Here is an 18,321-nt window from a genome sequence, read left to right as displayed (position 1 = left end):
ATGTAAATAAATGATACTTGGAATTGGATTTTGTGTTAAAAGCTTATGAAATTTTTTGTCTTGATGTGATGATTGATGCCAAATATGTTTTTGTATAAGTAAGAGGGGTAGGAGTAATAAGCTATAGCTTCAGCCTACACCCTTTTGGTCTGTTTTAAAGATTTTTATTATTTAATTTTGTCTTATGAAATCATTGTTATGAAATCATGGTTGAAAATGATGCTTTTTGTTATGTTGGTACTGACCGAAATAAATAAAATTTCATTCAAAATAAAATTTCATTAATTTCATTGATTCAGATAGAGGGACTTTAACCTCATAGCATTGCCTCATTCTTTGCATAGATATAGCCTGAGCTTTTCCAGATTTTCAGGTTTTATTGGACATCTGATCACCTGCTCTTGTGTTACATTTACCACCGAATCCAGTAGCACTGCATCAATGTACTCTGGCAGGCTGTTTCTGTTGTAGGTAGTAGAATGACGGATGGCAGAGTGGAGATACGTCTCTACCAAAGGAGATGTAAGGCGCTCCTTCCCTGCACTATCCTGTAGGTCACCCGTGGGCAAGGTGTAGCACCTGCTTAGCTCAGCCCACCCCGCCGATCAGGGTCCCATTAAGCCATGTATGCAGGTGGTGAATGGCCTTATGAGCAGCTGGTGCGTATCACAAATCCTGGTCATGCGACCACTGATGCCAGGCAGACAACCTCTGGAGAGTATTGATAACGGCTGGGGCCACCCTTCTTGTAGAGACACTACCCAGAAGAAGGCAATGGCAAGCCACTTCTGTAGAAAAACTTGCCAAGAGCAATCATGATGAAAGTCCATGCCTTCTTCTGGGCCGTATCGTTACAAGCTGAGTGACCCCAGCCGTTACCAGTACTCTTCAGAGATTGCCTAGCATCAGTGGTCACCCAACCAGAATGTATGACTACATCATTCGACATGGCACGTGATGATGATCATGAGTAGAATGAACTGAAATGACTGTGGTTAATGTTCTTTCGTTACTTTATATTGTTTGTACGATCTTTTATTTTGCACATTGGATGTTTGATGGTCTTGTGAAGTCGGGTAAGTCTTTTAAAGGCTTTATTTTGTTTTTTTTGTGGCTGCCTGCATGAATACAAATTTCAAGGTTGTGTACTGTATACATAGGTATCTGAGTAGCCAGGGTATCAAAGGTTATGGTGAGAAGGCTGGGAATGGGACTAAATGGGAGGATGGATCAGCTCATGATAAAATGGCGGAGCAGACTCGGTGGGCTGAACGGCCGACTTCTGCTCCTTTGTCTTATGGTCTTACATGTGTACTTTGATAATAAATGTACTTCAAATCTTTCACAAGTATGGGATCTCCAACCTTGATTAAAAAGGCCTTATCATGTCGGATATCATGGTCACTGACCAGGGTTACAGAATCTCTTGTCTCAATATTATATCAACTGTTTATTCTTCTCCGTTGAAGCTGCCTGCCAAGCTGAATCCCTCCAGAGTGTTGTGTGAGATACTCTGGAGTTCCAGCATTTGCAGAATCACTTGTCTCAATATTACCATCATCATCATTGTTGTCAAATGCTTGTCACACCACTGGCCTTTAGGACAGCAGTGAAATCCCTCTTTCTCTGCCTGTCCTTGGCCATCTTCTCTATTGTGCCCCAGGTATGGTACAGGATCCTCATTTCTGCCTCTATTGTATGGCACTAAGTTGTCTTTGGTGTCCTCTGCCCTTCAGGGTCCAATGAAGTGCTGTCTTGAATGTGGAGTTGGCCTCTCTTCTCATCATATGCTGGTTCTCCAGGTTTGGGGATTCAGCTCAGAGCTAACAACCCTGACTGTTCAAAAAAAAATGTTATGGAAATAGAAATGAAGAATCCTATCTCAATATCAACGCCTTTACTTCCTGAGAAAACTGAAGATATTTGGCTGGCCCCTAAAACCCTCACTAATTTTCACAGATGCACCGTAGAAAGCGTTCTTCTAGGGTGCATCACAACCCTGGTATGGAAGTTGTCCTGTCCAACAACTGGAAGAAGCTGCAGAAGATCGTGAACATAGCCCAGCACATCACACAAACCAGTCTTCCATCCTTGGACTCACTTTACACCGCACGCTGTCGGAGCAGTGCTGCAAGAATAATTAAGGACATGACCCACCCAGCCAACACACTTTTTGTCCCTCTTCCCTCCGGGAGAAGGTTTAGGAGCTTGAAGACTCGTACGGCCAGATACGGGAACAGCTTCTTTCCAACTGTGATAAGACTGCTGAACGGATCCTGACCCGGATCTGGGCCGTACCTTCCAAATATCCGGACCTGTCTCTTGGTTTATTTTTGCACTATTTTACTTTACCTTTTCTATTTTCTATTTATGATTTATAATTTAAATTTTTATCATTTTACTATCAATTTGTACTCCAGGGAGCGCAAAGTGCAGAATCAAATATCACTGTGATGATTGTATGCTTTAGTATCAATTGTTTGGCGACAATAAAGTAATAAAGATAAAGATATTATGTCGACTCTATAGATGCTGCCTGACCTACTTTGTTCTTCCAGCATTTTGTGCACCGTTCCCTCCTAGCTGCAGGGGTGCATGGCCGTGCAGTAACTGAAATACTGTTCCACATAGGAGCATTTCAACAGCAATTTGTGTGTGACATAATATAGAGTGTTGATTGAAATGTGCTTCCCGTGTCTATGGTGCAAGATGATCCAGAGCAGTTGAATGCAGGCATTTGCTGAAGATCCAATAAAGCACTCTCAATTTCAAAACCAAATTTTCCTCAAAATAGTGATAAAATTTATATGTCAAAGAATCTATTAATGGGCACCTTTGAAACATTATAAGCCATTCAATCAGAGTGAGAATCATGTTATAAAATTTCTGGTAGCAGTACTGGGTAATGCATTAAAAAATATTGGAAGCTACAATAAGAAATACAAAATAAATAAATAGTGCAAAAAAAGTAAAATTGATGCTGTTCGTGGGTTGATTGTCCATTCAGAAATCTGATAGCAGAGGGGTAGAAGCTGTTCCTAAAACATTCAGTGTCTCTCTTCAGGCTCATGCTTCTCCTTCCTGATGGTAGTAATTGGAAGAAGGTGGTAGTATGGGTCCTTAATGAAGGATGCCACCTTTTGAGAAATTGTCGTTTGAAGATGTCCTTGATGATGAGGAGGCTAGTGCCGATGATGGAAATGACTGAGTTAATAACTCTCTACAGCTTTTTCCGATCCTACGCATTGGCACCTCCAGAGCTGGCATGATGCAACCAGTTAGAATGCTCTCCATGGTGCATCTGTAGAAATGTGCTAGTCTTTAGTGATGTAGCAAATCTCCTCAAACTCCTAATGAAATAAATATACTTTTATTTTGATGTAGGATATTTCAGTAGTTTAATGCTTATTACTCATTAGATATTTAATTATGTCTGGCATTTTAGAGCATTAGCTCAACTGACATGATATCCTTTATATGACAGTCACTATTTCAGTCTATTGAGCTTTTTCCACAACCCTCTGCTCCCAGTGGGAGGCTCTGCTTACGGGGGCATGGAGTGAGAATCAAGGCTGCAAAATTATTGCCCATTCTCCCTGGGATTATAGAATTTTATAGCAGAAGGCCATATATTTTCCGAGTAGATTTTTATAAGAATAGTCGCGAACTCTTAAGTGGCCAAATACTCAATTTGTGACATACTGTGCAGCTAAGGCTATATTTATTTCTTTTTTCTAGGTTAAACACAATGACCTCATTTTAGAAATGTACCATCCAACAGCAGGGAACATAGCTGTTCCAGGTAGGTTAAAGGTCTCTTTTCTTCATTAGAGCACAACTAAACATCCCTTGCTGCTGTGTTCTGTTGTTAGCCAAGTAAAGTAATAAACAAATATTTCAGTGTTTACTGTGCAAGCAGAGATCTTCAAAAATATAACAGAAGCACCAGTAATTTCTGTATTTACTGTGGCTTTCTTCTTCACTTTGGCCTATGTTGTTTTACTTTTTAATTTATTTATGGACATGCAGTGCAGAATAGGCCCTTCAAGGCACACCCCTGATTTAATCCTAGCCTAATCATGGGACAATTTACAATGACTAATTCACCTACCAAACAGTATGTCTTTGGATTGTGGGAGGAAACCCGAGCACGCAGAGAAAACTAATGCAGTCACGGGGAGAATGTGCGGCGACGGGAATTGAACCTATGTTGCCTTCTACTATAAAGTATCGTGCTAACCACTATGCTACTGTGGTAAACTATGTCCACCTGTCTGGACATGCCCCTCTGCTGACTGCTCCTGTGGCTCCTCCCACAGACCCCTGTATAAAGGCGATTGGAGGCACTGCTCCTCCCTCAGTTTCTGAGATGCCGTGCTCCCTTTTGCTGCTAATAAAAGCCTATTGTTCACCTCCCATCTCCAGGAGTTATTGATGGTGCATCAGCTACCATGCCAACCACTATGCTACCGTGCCAGTAGAACCTTTGGAAGATTGATGTTAATGCAAGGCTATTGAGGTCTGGTGTGACCCATTGACCACACCACTCCAAAGGGGTTACATAACTCTTCCAAAAAGAAGTCTCTTCTTGGTGAACCTCTCTTTGGAAAACTCGACAAGAATATTGAAGCCTTCTGTTATCAGGGAAGCTACAATCCCCATGGAAAGGATCACTCTGGTTGATAACCTTTCATTATAACTAGACAAAATATAGAGATGTGTTATGCTTGAGGGGTGTACATAAACCTGAGGAAAGGTTGAGTGAGTTAGAGATTTTGGAGTGAAGGAAGATGAGAGGTGACTTGCTAGAGGTTTACAAGATGATAAGAAGTATAGGTTGAATAAATAGTCAGAGACTTTTTCTCAGGGCAGAAATAGCTAGTATCAAGGGGCAAAACTTTAAGATAAGGAAGAAAGTATAGAGAGGATATCAGTGGTCGGTGCATGGAACACCCTACCAGGAATGCTGGTAGACGCAGATACATTAGCGACATTTGAGAGACCCTTAGACAGGCATGTTGATGATAAGGAAATGGCAGGCTGTAAGTGCGAAGGAAGAGCCAGATTGATCTTGGGGTAGATTATAAGATAGACACAACATTGTAGGCCGAAAGTCCTGTACTGCGCTGCAGTGTTCTGTGTTCTATAAGCATATAAGTTGAATGGAGGAGAGATGAAAAGAGAAGATCTGCGATAGGGCAGAAAGCAAGAGAGCTTAACAGGCAATTCATTTCCAATTAGTCTCTTAACCTTTGAGCTAGTGTTCCCTTCCCCTCCCCACTCAATAATACTGAAATATTCTAGCAGCAGATTGCTGTAACCAAACTGCTTAGACTGATTTTTATGCAGCATTATCCCGTAGCGTCAACAGTGCTGGAGCCTTGAATAATTCTGTTAATCTAATTGAATTCTGTTAAATTCAATGTTTTAAATGATGCTTTCAATTCTGTGTTTATCGGTGCTATGATCCTAAGATTTTTCATTATTTCAACCACATTAATGAATGTTAATACTCTTCTGGTATTCAATGGTTTGATGTTTTACATTCTGTGTTTTTCGCTTGTTTTTTTGCTGTTTGCGCGATTTGTTCTGTTTTTTTTGTGCGTTGGGAGCTTGATGTTTTCTTTGAACGGGTTCCATGGTGTTTCTTTGTTTCGTGACTGTCTCTGAGGAAGACAAGTCTCAGGGTTGTACACTGCATACAGCCTTTGATAATAAATGTACTTTCAATCTCTGAATCTGTAAAACTGTGAGTAAATACAATTAATTGAACCAGCAGTACTAACATTGTGTGTTGGTGCGTGCCCTAGTGGGCAAGGCATCAGACTAGTAACCTGAAGGTCACTGGTTCGAGCCTCAGCTGAGGCAGCATGTTTGTGTCCTTGAGCAAGGCACTTAACAACACATTGCTCTGCGACGTCACCGGTGCCAAGCTGCATGGGTCCTCATGCCCTTCCCTTGGACAATATCAGTGGCGTGGAGAGGGGAAGGCCTGCAGCTTGGGCAACTGCCGGTCTCCCATACAACCCTGCCCAGGCCTGCGCCCTGGAAACTCCAGGCGCAGAATCCATGGTCTCTCGAGATCGACAGATGCCGCCACCACCACTAAGGTTGTATTGTTGGGAATGTCTGCTTAAAAAGTTGCATGGTTAAAGAATCAGGTTTATTATCGCTGACATGTGTTGCGAAATTTGGTGCCTTGCAACAACAGTACAGTACGATACATAAAAACAAGTTACAAAAAAAAATTTAAAAAATAAATATGTAGTGCAAAAAGAGAGTAAAATAGTGAGGTCGTGTTCAGGGTTCGTGGACTGTTCAGAAATCTGATGGCGGAGGGAAGAAGCTGTTCCTGAACTATTGAGTATTTTGTCTTCAGCCTCCTATACACCTTCTCCCTGATAGTAGCAATGAGAAGAAGGTAGTACGGGTACTTAATGATAGATCTTTTTGAGGCAATGCCTTTTCAAGATTTCAAAACTTTTAAGAGCATGGCAGAAATTAAATTTTTACCATAACGGCACATTGTGGATATTAAATCTTAACAGGGCTGCACGTTAGTGCAGCAGTTAGTGTAATTTCTTGACAGTACATGGTTGTAAGATCAGGGTTCAATTCCCACTAGTGCCTGTAAGAAATTAGTGATGTCTCCCTGTGGCCACATGGGTCTCCTTCAAGCACCCTGGTTTCCTCCTGTGTTCCAAAGACTGAGGGTTAATAAGTAGTGGGCATGCAATGTCGGCACTGGAAGTGGCGACACTTGTGGGCTGCTCCTAGCAGACTGTGTTAGTCAGTGACACAAAACCACGCATTTTACTGCATGTGTCAATGTACATGCAACAAATAAAGCTAATCTAAACTTGATTTTGGTGCTTAATCGTCACCTCAACTCTAGTTCATTCTGCGATTGTGTTTTTGGATTTCTGTCTCATCTGGGTTCCATCTAGCATCGAGTCAATGACCCTGCTCTCATCTCAATCTCGAAATCTGATGTATCATGAGGACCCAGAGTGTTACCTGGCTCATTCTAATTGACTTATAGTTGTCGCTGTATAAATTCAGTGGTCACTTTAATAAGTACAGGAGGTACTTAATAAAATGGTCCCTGAGTATATATTATCACAGAGTTTAGCATAAATGCTCAGTGATCCTTCAACACGTAGTTACTAGGAGCCTAGCAGCTGCACTGTGTTTATTCAGTGGTTGCTAGCCACTTGATCACGGCGATATATTTTATTGCAAAAGAAGATCAAGTTATCCTGGCTTATGAAAACACAACCTCGCTAAACCTGCCGAGCTCTGTCAATTTGCCTAATTATGTTAACCTGCCCAAATGTATTAACCTGTCTAATTGTTCTGCTTACAACCCTGAACCTGCCTGAGAAAGTTATTGTCCTAGCTGACCTTCCTACCATCACCTCAAGAAACAGTGAGTCAGAGTACAGAAAGGAGATGGATTATTTAGTGATGTGGTGTCATGGCAATAATCTTTGCCTTCAGAGTCAGTAAAAAGCTGGACATTGACATCAGGAAGGAGGGGGGCAGTGCACTTGCTCTTGTTTACATCAATGGTACTGAGGTTGAGTAGGTTGAGAGCTCTGTGTTCCTAGGAGTAACTATCTCCAGTAGTCTGTCCTGGTCCAAACATGTAGATGTCAAGGACAAGACAACACACCAATGCCTCTACTTCCTCAGGAGGCTAAAGCAATTTCTCATGTCCTCTATAACCCTCACTAATTCTTTATTTTGAAGATTGAGAGGAGATTTGATGGAGGTATACCAAATTAGGAGGGGTATAGATAGGGTAAATGCAAACAGGCTTTTTCCACTGTTGGATGGGATCACAACTAGAGGTCATGGGTTAAGGGTGAAAGGTGAAATGTGTAAGGGGAACATGAGGGGGACTTCTTCACATAGAGGGTGATGAGAGTGTGGAAATGGTTTAAATGCAATCACCTATCAAATGTTATGATGGGCCGAAGGGCCTATTTCTGTGCAGTAGTTTTTCTATGATTCTATGACCCTAATTTTGATCAATCCACCATAGAAAGCATCACGTTACCATAAAAAACCCTCAGAGAGTTGTGGACGCAGCTCAGCACATCCTCCTCTCCATGGAATTTATCTACACTTCTCACCGCCTTAGTAAAGCAGCCAGTGTAATCAAAGACCCCTCCCACCCTAGACACCCAATTGGGCAGAAGATACAAAAGTCTGAAAGCGTGTACCACCAGGCTCAAAGATAGTTTCTATCATCATCATCATTAAGTGTCGTGTTGTATGATGTGGGTGATCTTAGTCTTCAGCGTCTTTACAATATTGGTGACCCCAGCCATTATCAGTACTCTTCTGCAATTGTCCGCCTGGAGTCCGTGGTCACATAACCAGGGCATGATGTGCTCCAGTTCCTCATACAACCAACCACCACCTCCTTCCATGGCTTCACGTGACCGTAATCGGGGGAGTGGGGAGCTAAGCAGGTTCAACTCCTTGCTCAAGGCAGATCTGCAGGCTAATGGAGGGAAGGAGCACCATACTCCTCCTTTTGTAGAGACATATCTCCACCCTGCCATCAGTAAAGCTTCTATACCACTGTTATAAGACAACATGAGTAGTCCCCTAATAGGCTAAGATCATCTGCTATCCTCACAATCTACCTCATAATGACCTTGCACCATATTGTCTACCTGTAATGCACTTTCTCTCTAACCGCTACACTTCACTCTGCACTCTGTAATAATTTTCCCTTGTACTATCTCAATGCACGGTTGTAATGAATTGGTCTGTATAAACATCATGCAAGACAGGATTTTCCCTGAACGTTGCTATGTGTTACAATAATAAACCAATTTACCAATGATGCACTTTGAACTGTATGTCACATCGACTGTATGTCCGCAAGTGCCATCGTGTTTCCGGCGTCATCAGAGCTCGTCCACAACATCGCAGTCCCAACCTGTATGTAATGCATTTTGGGCAATCGAACCAGACTCAGACGGTGATTGGAAGTGCAGTGCTCAGTGTTGTGGAACAGAGGGACCTGGAAGTACGAGTGCAGTTTGCTGAAAGACATTGTCACACTGTAGAAGAGATCGACCATGGTGCTACCTGGACTGTAGGCCTGAGTTATGGGGGGGTGGGCAGTGTGCAGCACAGAAGAAAGAGGGGTGAACTCATAGAGGTTTAAGTCAATCATGATGGGTACGGATAAGGTGAGCAGTCATAGATATTTCCTCTGGGAGGGGAATCAAAAACTAGAGAGTACAGATGCAAGAGAAGAGGGGAGAAATGTGAAGCTTCTTTTATACAGAGGGGCATGAGAATCTGGAACAAGGAGCCAGAGGAACTGTTCAAGGCAGGTATAATTACAACATTTAAGAGGCATTTGGATAGATATATGGACGAGAAGAGCTTGAGGGTTATGAGCTGAATGCAGGGAACTGGGGCTAGCAGGGAGGATGCTGTGGTCAGCATGGACCAGTTGAGCCGAAGGGCCTGGTTTCCTGCTATATTACTCTATGGTTCTATGACTAATTAGCCAGTATTATTAAGGACTACTTAATAATGCAGTATTGAATTCTGTGTTCATTTATTAATATTAAGTGAAGATATTAATTCAGCAGTATTATGCACCTTGTTATTCCAGATATATTAATTATTGTTGCTAAACTAGTGAAATTAATATGTTGATAACCTATCAATAATAATTACATCTGTTATTTAGTGTTATTGATAAATCCTATCACTACAACAAAAATTGTGACAGTGTGCACTGGACCACATCAGCTTCTGAGCTTGAGATGCTCGATTCTTCAGAGTATGGATAGCTAGGCAGCCCCTATAAAAATTCAGGCACGCTCCGCTAATTAGCAGGTCAACGCAGTTTCGGTGCTTAATCGTCACTTCAACTCTAGTTCATTCTGCGATTGTGTTTTTGGATTTCTGTCTCATCTGGGTTCCATCTATCATCGAGTCAATGACCTTGCTCTTATCTCGATCTCAAAATCTTGTCTCAAGTCTAGACTGGGATACTCCAGCACTTGGGTCCTTACCATCCTTGTCTAGGCCTCTCGGCACAAAAAATAAATCATCTGTTATCCAGTGAAGAAGTTGTACTGATAGTTAATGATATTTCTGTTTTCAAGCAATAATAAAGCATAAACTCTGAAAAACTAATTATTGTTGTTAATCCAGCTGTAAATTTGCCGTAAATTCAGGTTAGATTGATTTTAGAGTAGGTTAAATGGTCGGCACTGTGCTGCACCATCCCATGTTCTGTCAATCAGCAAATCTGTCAGCCTTTCTATTAATCCTATTAGAATACCTTAAACCTGTCACAGTGCACATGGCCATTAACCCAGTAATATTAATTAGCATTTCTAATCCAGTAGTATTTGGCAGCATTACAAACCTATGACTTCTATTCTTAATTTTACTTAATTGCTTACTGTTTGTAATGCCTTCGGGCATTTCGGGCAGCAGTGAAGTTCTTCCATCTCTATCTGTCCTTTGCCATTGGTCTTGGTGTTTGTGTGTTTAGGGCTTCCTTCATCATGTCAGTAGCTTCCTCTTGGTTTTCACTACTGTCAGTCATGCAAGTCCCAGGTGGAGACTCAGGAATACTGTCCTACACAGATGTAGGAGGATTGTTCGTTGCTGTTGCCATAAAAGCTGCAGGTGTTTAGGGCATCAGTGAAGGTTTTTCTATCACACATATAGAAAGACTTTTCATTGCTGTTTCTGTAACAGTGTTGTTTTACCAGTCAGTGTGGTCAGCCCTGAGCTGAACCCCTGAACCTGGAGGACCGGTGGACCACTGTTACTCTGGCCTCTACCCTTTGACCTGTTTGCCATGGGTGACCCTACGAAGAGACAAAGCTTTAAATGGGTTTTCTTCGGGTCTTCTGGTTTCCTCCCACAATCCAAAGACATTCTGGGTAGGTTTATTGATTATTGTAAATTGTCCCATAATTAGGTTAGGATTAATCAGGGTTGTTCCGTTGCTGGGGAGGTGTAGTGGAAGGTCCCACTCCACACTGTATTGTAAAATAAAGAGATCTCCAATAAATGTTATGGATCGTTGTATATTTTTAATCCATAACTAGGACATTGCATAATTGCTCTGTGGAATTAAGTAATATCATTACATTGATGTAGTTAATCTAACAAAATAATCCAGTACTGTCAAGTAATTTTGTTAAGGTAATGTTACTAAATAATTCAAGCTCAGTTTTAACCACGTGTGTTATGCTTAACTAAATAAGTAAATCACAGTATCATTCCATCTTTGTACTTGCTCAAGGTTATTAAACCTACAATAGTAAATCTCTGCAAACACAAAGTACACTGCAGCTGCTGTGGGTCAAATCAACACGTACAAACACGCTGGCAGAACTCGGCAGGTCGGGCAGCATCCATGGAAACGAGCAGTCAAGTAGCATAAGTGCTACACCTGTCCCTACACCTCCTCACTTACCACCGTTCAGGGCCCCAAACAGTCCTTTCAGGTGAGGCAACACTTCACTTGTGAGTCTGATGGGGTCATCTATTGCATCCGGTGCTCCTGGTGCAGCCTCCTCTACATCAGCAAGACCTGACGCAGATTGGGGGACCACTTCGTTGAGCACCTCCGCTCCATCCGCCACAACAGACAGGATCTCCCGGTTGCCACCCACTTCAACTCTGCTTCACATTCCCATTCAGATATGTCCATACCTGGCCTCCTCTACTGCCATAATGAGGCCAAACTCAGGTTGGAGGAGCAACATCTCATATACCGTCTGGGTAGTCTCCAGCCCCTTGATATGAACATCGAATTCTTCAACTTCCAGTAATTCCCTCCCTCTCCCTTCCCTCATCCCACTTTCACTCTGCCTCCTCTTCCAGCTGCCTTCTTCTACTACCCATAGTGCTTTCCCCTTAAATTCCTTCTTCACCTTCCCTGCCTATCCCCTCCCTGCTTCCCCTTGATCTTTCCTCTGATTGGTTTTTCACCTGACACCCACCAGCCTTCTCCTTCCCACCTTCTTTCTAGGGCCCCTGCCCCCCTCCTTCTTTCAGTCCTGATGAAGAGTCTCAGCCCGAAACGTTGACTGCTCATTTCCACAGATGCTGCCCGACCTGCTGAGTTCCTCCAGCATGTTTGTACGAGTAAATCTCTGCACTTTTTTGATCTTACTGGTACCTTTCTAATAGGATATCAATCCTAATGTATAGATATTAATAAGATTGAAAGAGTACAGAAAAATATTTACAAGGATGTTGCAGGCCTGGATGACTTGAGTTTGTAGGGAAAGGTTGAATAGGTTAGGACATTATTCCTTGGAATGTAGAAAATTGAGAGGAGATTTAATGGAGGTGTCCAAAATTATAAGGGGTATAGATAAGGTCAATGCAAGCAGGGTTTTCCCACTGGTGTTGGGTAGGATTAGAACTAACAGTCATGGGTTAAAGGTGAAAGGTGAAAAAATAGAAGAAGAACATGAGGAGATCTATTTTCATTCAGAGGGTGGTGAGAGTATGGAATGAGCTGCCTGCAATAGCTGAAGACTTCAGCGTTTAAAAGGAAGTAATGTACATGAATGGGAGGGGTATAGACGGATATATTCTGGTTGTGGGCCAATGGAACTAGGCAGAATATGAATTTGACAGTGACTAGATGGGCCAAAGTGCCTGTTTCTGTGCATAATGATCTGACTGTATGTGGCTTCTTGCTGTTGACCATCCAAGACTATTTAGTAGTGCTGGTACATAGTGATAACTTATATTAATTCAGTAATGTTAATTGCTAATGTTATATAGTGATCTTTACTACAAAGATATATAGTATTATTATTATTCTAGTCGGGTGTTGGGGTGGAGGTGCGTCTCTAACCAAAGGAGGTGTAAGGTGCTCCTTCCCTCAACTAGCCTGTAGGTCACCCTAGGGCAAGATGTTGCACTGGCTTAGAACCCCCCCCTCCCACCCCCAATCAGGGTCACATGAAGCTATGGGAGCGGGTGGTGGATGGTCGTATGTGCAAGCTGGTGCAGATCACAAGTCCTGGTTATGCAACCACTGACACCAGGCAAACAATCTCTGAAGAGTATTGATAATGGTTGGGATTACTCATCTGGTAAAGACACTGCCCAGAAGAAGACAATGGCAAACCACTTCTGTAGAAAAATTTCCCAAGAACAATCACGGTCATGGAAAGACCATGGTCACCCACGTGATACCACACAGCACATAACGAAAGAACGAAAATCTTAGTGGTAGTTAGACATGCTGCTAATCCAGAATTAGTAAGAGTGCTAAATAGTCCTGAAACTGAGTAATGGTGTTAATCCATTGATATTGGGTAACACTGTTAATGCAACAATATTTATTAGATGCTCAGCCTTGCTCTGTCAGTAATACGAAATAGAATTTAAAATAGTCCTGTTGCTAATACACTATTAAAATGGCACTGTTAGTCTGACAATGATAAATATTAATGCTAATCCAACGATAGTGAGAGCAGCTGTTAATCATGGGACTGTGTGGTTATATAGTGTTTAGCGCAATCGCTTTACATTGCCAGCAATCACCAATTGAGGGTTGATTCCCACTGCTGTCCGTAAGGAGTTTGCATGTTGTCCCCGTGACCGCATGAGTTTCCACTCACATTCCAAAGACGAGCAGGTTAGGGTCAGTGGGTGTGGGCATGCAACCTTGGCACTAGAAGCATGGTGATGCTTTCAGGCTGCCCCTGCACAATCCTCAGACTGTGTTGGTCGTTGATGCAAATTACATACTTCTCTGAATGTTTGGTCTTTCCATTTATATGTGAAAAATAATGCTAGTCTTTAATCTTTGATCTATAGCCCCGTGTATCCTTCGGCAATCTTCTGCATTGCCCACAACGCTGTATCAGTTTGCAACTTTCCTACAGGAAAGATGTAAATAACGCTGAAAGAGTACAGAGAAAACTTACCGGGATTGGAAGACCTGAGTTAAAAGGAAAGGTCATTTAGGTTAGGACTTTATTCCTTGGAATGTTGAAGATTGGGGAGTAAGGGGAGGGAAGTTCAAGGGGGATATTAGAGGAAGGTTTTTCACTCAGAGAGTGGTTAGTGCATGGAATGCACTGCCTGAGTCAGTGGCGGAAGCAGATACACTAGTGATATTTAAGAGACTACTAGACAGGTATATGGAGGAATTTAAGGTGGGATGTTATATGGGAGGCAGGGTTTGAGGGTCGGCACAACATTGTGGGCCGAAGGGCCTGTACTGTGCTGTACTATTCTATGTACTATGTTCTATTGAGAGGAGATTTGATAGAGGTATACAAAATTATGAGGGGTAAATGCAAGCAGGCTTTTTCCACTGAGGTTAGGTGAGATCACAACCAGAGGTCGTGGGTTAAAGGTGAAAGGTGAAATGTTTAAGGGGAACATGACGGGAAGGTTCTTCATATAGAGGGTGATGAGGGTTTGGAATAAATTGCCAGCGCAAATGATGCATGTGAGCTCAATTTCAGTGTTGAAGAGAAGTTTGAATAGATTCATGGATAGTAGGGGTATGGAGGGCTATGGTCGTGGTGCAGATTGATGGGAGTAGGCAATTTAAGTTGTTTGGCCATGGACTAGGGCCGGTTTTTGTGCTGTACTTCTCTATGACTCTGTGAAACATTAAGGTATTTTTTATCTTTCACTGTGAAATGCTAAATACAGCACATGAGATGTCTATTCATTCCATTAGGCTTGTACTAGTACTGGAAAAAGCTATCCACGTTGTCTCACTCTGCAGATCTTAAATTGTTCTAATGTTTCTCCTTGTAAAGTTAATGAATCTATGTGTTTCGCACACTGCGTTCCAGATTAAAATAGATGATTGTGTAAAAGAATTCATCCTCTTGTAACCTCTGCTCTTTTCCCAGTCACCTCCACTTTATGTAACAATTTATGTCATTTTATTGAAGCCAATAAACCCTCTTTATTGAGGCCAGCAGCCATCCTCATTAAGGTGCAGAACACCATCCCAAGTTCTCAGAGTTAATTTTGTCTTCCAATTAGAGACCCAACAAAGTACAGGCCCTTTCGGCCCAACGAACTGCACTGCTCAGTAACCCACCTCGTTTACCCTGGCCTAATCACAGGACAATTCACAAAGACCCATGCGCACACAGGAGGAATGCACAAACTTTGTTTTACAGAGGACGCTGGAACTGAACTGTGAGCTACGAAGCCCAGAGCTGTAACAGTGTCACAGTAACGGCGATGCCCTAACAGAGGGCTTGTTTGGGATTTGAACCTGACACCAGTCGCGTGTTCACAGTTTTCTTCCAAAGTGAGAATCATATCCAGGGGTTCCCAGCCTCTTTTATGCCATGAACCAATACCATTAAGCAAGGGGTCCGTGGGACCCAGACTGGGAACACTGCCACTTACTTAGCAGTAGAAGTCGAGTCAAATTCTTGCCTGCATTTCAAACAATGGATGGATATCAGAATGTAAACCGAGAACACTCTCACAGGTCTAAAGAGTCACAAAATACCTCTAAGTGTTTTACTATGATGTCAATTCTTTGTGAGACATTTTTTCTACATATTGCTATGAGAAAACATTTGATATATACTTTAGAATGGGGGATGAGGAGGAATTTCTTTAGCCAGAGGGTGGTGAGTCTGTGGAATTCATTGAAACAGCTATGGTGATCAAGTCATTGTGTAGATTTAAAGCAGAGGTCAATAGGTTCTTGATTAGTCAGGGTTTCACAGGTTACGGGGAGAAGGCAGGAGAATGGGGTTGAAAGGGATAATAAATCAGAAATAATAGAATGCCAGGTCTTATGTTATTGCATCTCATGAAGCATTAAGCTAGTTTCAACATACATTTACAACATTAGCCCATATTTTCCAAATAGTAATTAATTTTGCCACATGTTGTTTTCCAAATGTTTTCCCATTACTGAGAGCAGCCTTTAGTTCCCACCTTGTCTGTAGTTTTCAGTGTGTGTTGAATCATCCTCATGCTATTTTTGTTACTATAATACTTTGAAAAACATGATTAAGATGTACTGTATAATTTAGTAGCATAGTGTGGTATCGAGTCAGGGCTATATTCTTTGCATGACCACACCTTAAGCAATAGTCATTTCTTTAAATTAGAGGACTACGTGGGAGTCATTAGTTTAGGTAACTGTTGATATGTGTCATAACAAATACCTCTCTTCCCATTTTCAACCTACATATATAAACAATGGTGGCTCTTCCTAAAGGGAAGCTGTACAAACTTGCTGCCACAATTGCATCAGACGTGGAAGAGCTGCATAAACCAGTAACAGCAATCTGAGTATCTCATTATCAGGGGGTATGGAGAGAAAGCAGGTACAGGGTTCTGAGTTGGATGATCAACCATGATCATACTGAATGGCGGTGCAGGCTCGAAGGGCCGAAAGGCCTACTCCTGCACCTATTTTCTATGCTTCTATGTTTCATTGGTCCCAATATTGTTCATTCTTATTTCTTCTCAGAATCAGGATTATTTTCACTGACGAGTATTGTGAAATTTGGTGTTTTACCTCAGCCATATAGGGAAATAGATAAAACAAGAAGAGGGCATGACCTGGGTGATGAGGGCCCTTAATGATGGATGCAGCCTTCTTTAGGCATCGCTTTTTGAAGATCTCATCGATGGTGAGGAGACTCAAGGTTCAAAGTACACACATGTGACCTGAGATTCACTTTCTTGTGGGCATTCTCAATAAATCTATAGAATAAAAACCATAACAGAATCATTGAAAGACTGCACCTATTTGGGCATTCAATCAGACTGTAAAATACAACAAAGCTGTGCAAATACAAAAAGAAAGAAATAATCATGATAAATAAATGAATATCAAGAACATGAGATGAAGAATCCTTGAAAGTGAGTCAGTAGGTGTGGGAACATTTCAGTGATTGGGCAAGTGAAGGTGTCCGCTTTGGTTTAAGAACCTCATGGTTGAGGGGTAGTAACTGTTCCTGCACCTGGTGATATGAGTCCTGGGGCTCCTGTACCTTCTCCCTGATGGCAGCAACAAGAAGAGAGCGTGTCTTGGGTGCCGGGGTCTATGATGCCCACAACAGAGCTAGCTGCAGTTCTGCAGTACTTTCTGATCCTGTGCTCTGTCCGCCAGAGAAAGCAGGATCTCCCAGTGGCCACTCATTTTAATTCCACGTCCCATTCCCATTCTGATATGTCTATCTATGGCCTCCTCTACTGTCAAGATGAAGCCACACTCAGGTTGGAGGAACAACACCTTATATCCCATCTTGGTAGCCTCCAATCTGATGGCATGAACATTGATTTCTCTAACTTCCGTTAATGTTCCCCTCCCCTTCTTACCCCATTCCTTATGTATTTAATTTATTTATTCATTCATTCATTTATCTATCTATCTATCTACCTATTTATCTGGCTATTTGTTTATTTATTTAGCTCCCCCCTTTTTTTCTTTTCTCTCTTTTTTCTCTCTCTGCCACTCTCACAATCACTCCTTGCCTGCTCCGCATTTCCCTCTGGTGCTCCCCTCCCCCTTTCAGCCGGCGAGCACTGTGAGGGTCATGTTTTTTGACTTCTCCAGTGTGTTCAACACCATCCGCCCTGCTCTGCTGGGTGAGAAGCTGACAGTGATGCAGGTGGATGCTTCCCTGGTGTCATGGATTATTGATTACCTGACTGGCAGACCACAGTACGTGCGCTTGCAACACTGTGTGTCAGACAGAGTGGTCAGCAGCACTGGGGCTCCACAGGGGACTGTCCTGTCTCCCTTTCTCTTCACCATCTACACCTCGGACTTCAACTACTGCACAGAGTCTTGCCATCTTCAGAAGTTTTCTGATGACTCTGCCATAGTTGGATGCATCAACTGAGTACTGGGCTACGGTGGGAAACTTTGTCACATGGTGTGAACAGAATCATCTGCAGCTTAATGTGAAAAAGACTAAGGAGCTGGTGGTGGACCTGAGGAGGGCTAAGGCACCGGTGACCCCTGTTTCCATCCAAGGGGTCAGTGTGGACATGGTGGAGAATTACAAATACCTGGGGATACGAATTGACAATAAACTAGACTGGTCAAGGAACACTGAGGCTGTCTACAAGAAGGGTCAGAGCCATCTCTATTTCCTGAGGAGACTGAGGTCCTTTAACATCTGCCGGACAATGCTGAGGATGTTCTACGAGTCTGTGATGGCCAGTGCTATCATGTTTGCTGTTGTGTGCTGGGGCAGCAGGCTGAGGGTAGCAGACACCAACAGAACTCATTCGTAAGGCCAATGATGTTGTGAGGGTGGAACTGGACTCTCTGACAGTGGTGTC

The 18,321-nt window shown here is 42.4% G+C and overlaps 1 protein-coding gene across 6 annotated transcripts in view; it reads left to right on the top strand.

Annotated features, from left to right (window-relative positions):
- Positions 1-18,321, top strand: part of sugct (succinyl-CoA:glutarate-CoA transferase) — a 515,386-nt gene that overhangs the window by 370,517 nt on the left and 126,548 nt on the right. For 4 of the 6 annotated variants that reach the window (XM_059984542.1, XM_059984503.1, XM_059984494.1 and 1 more), the window contains one exon: positions 3,739-3,802. The exons of 1 other annotated variant lie outside the window; for it this stretch is intronic. In XM_059984542.1, the coding sequence (XP_059840525.1) occupies positions 3,739-3,802 (64 nt within the window). Of the gene's footprint in view, positions 1-3,738; positions 3,803-18,321 lie in introns of those variants that run through there. One more of the 6 variants, XR_009514784.1, reaches the window with a different exon arrangement.

The sequence above is a fragment of the Hypanus sabinus genome, chromosome 1 (genome assembly GCF_030144855.1).
Source record: "Hypanus sabinus isolate sHypSab1 chromosome 1, sHypSab1.hap1, whole genome shotgun sequence".
Lineage (NCBI taxonomy): Eukaryota > Metazoa > Chordata > Chondrichthyes > Myliobatiformes > Dasyatidae > Hypanus > Hypanus sabinus.
The sequence above is the reverse complement of the archived record's forward strand: the minus strand, read 5'-3'. Positions and strand labels throughout refer to the sequence as shown.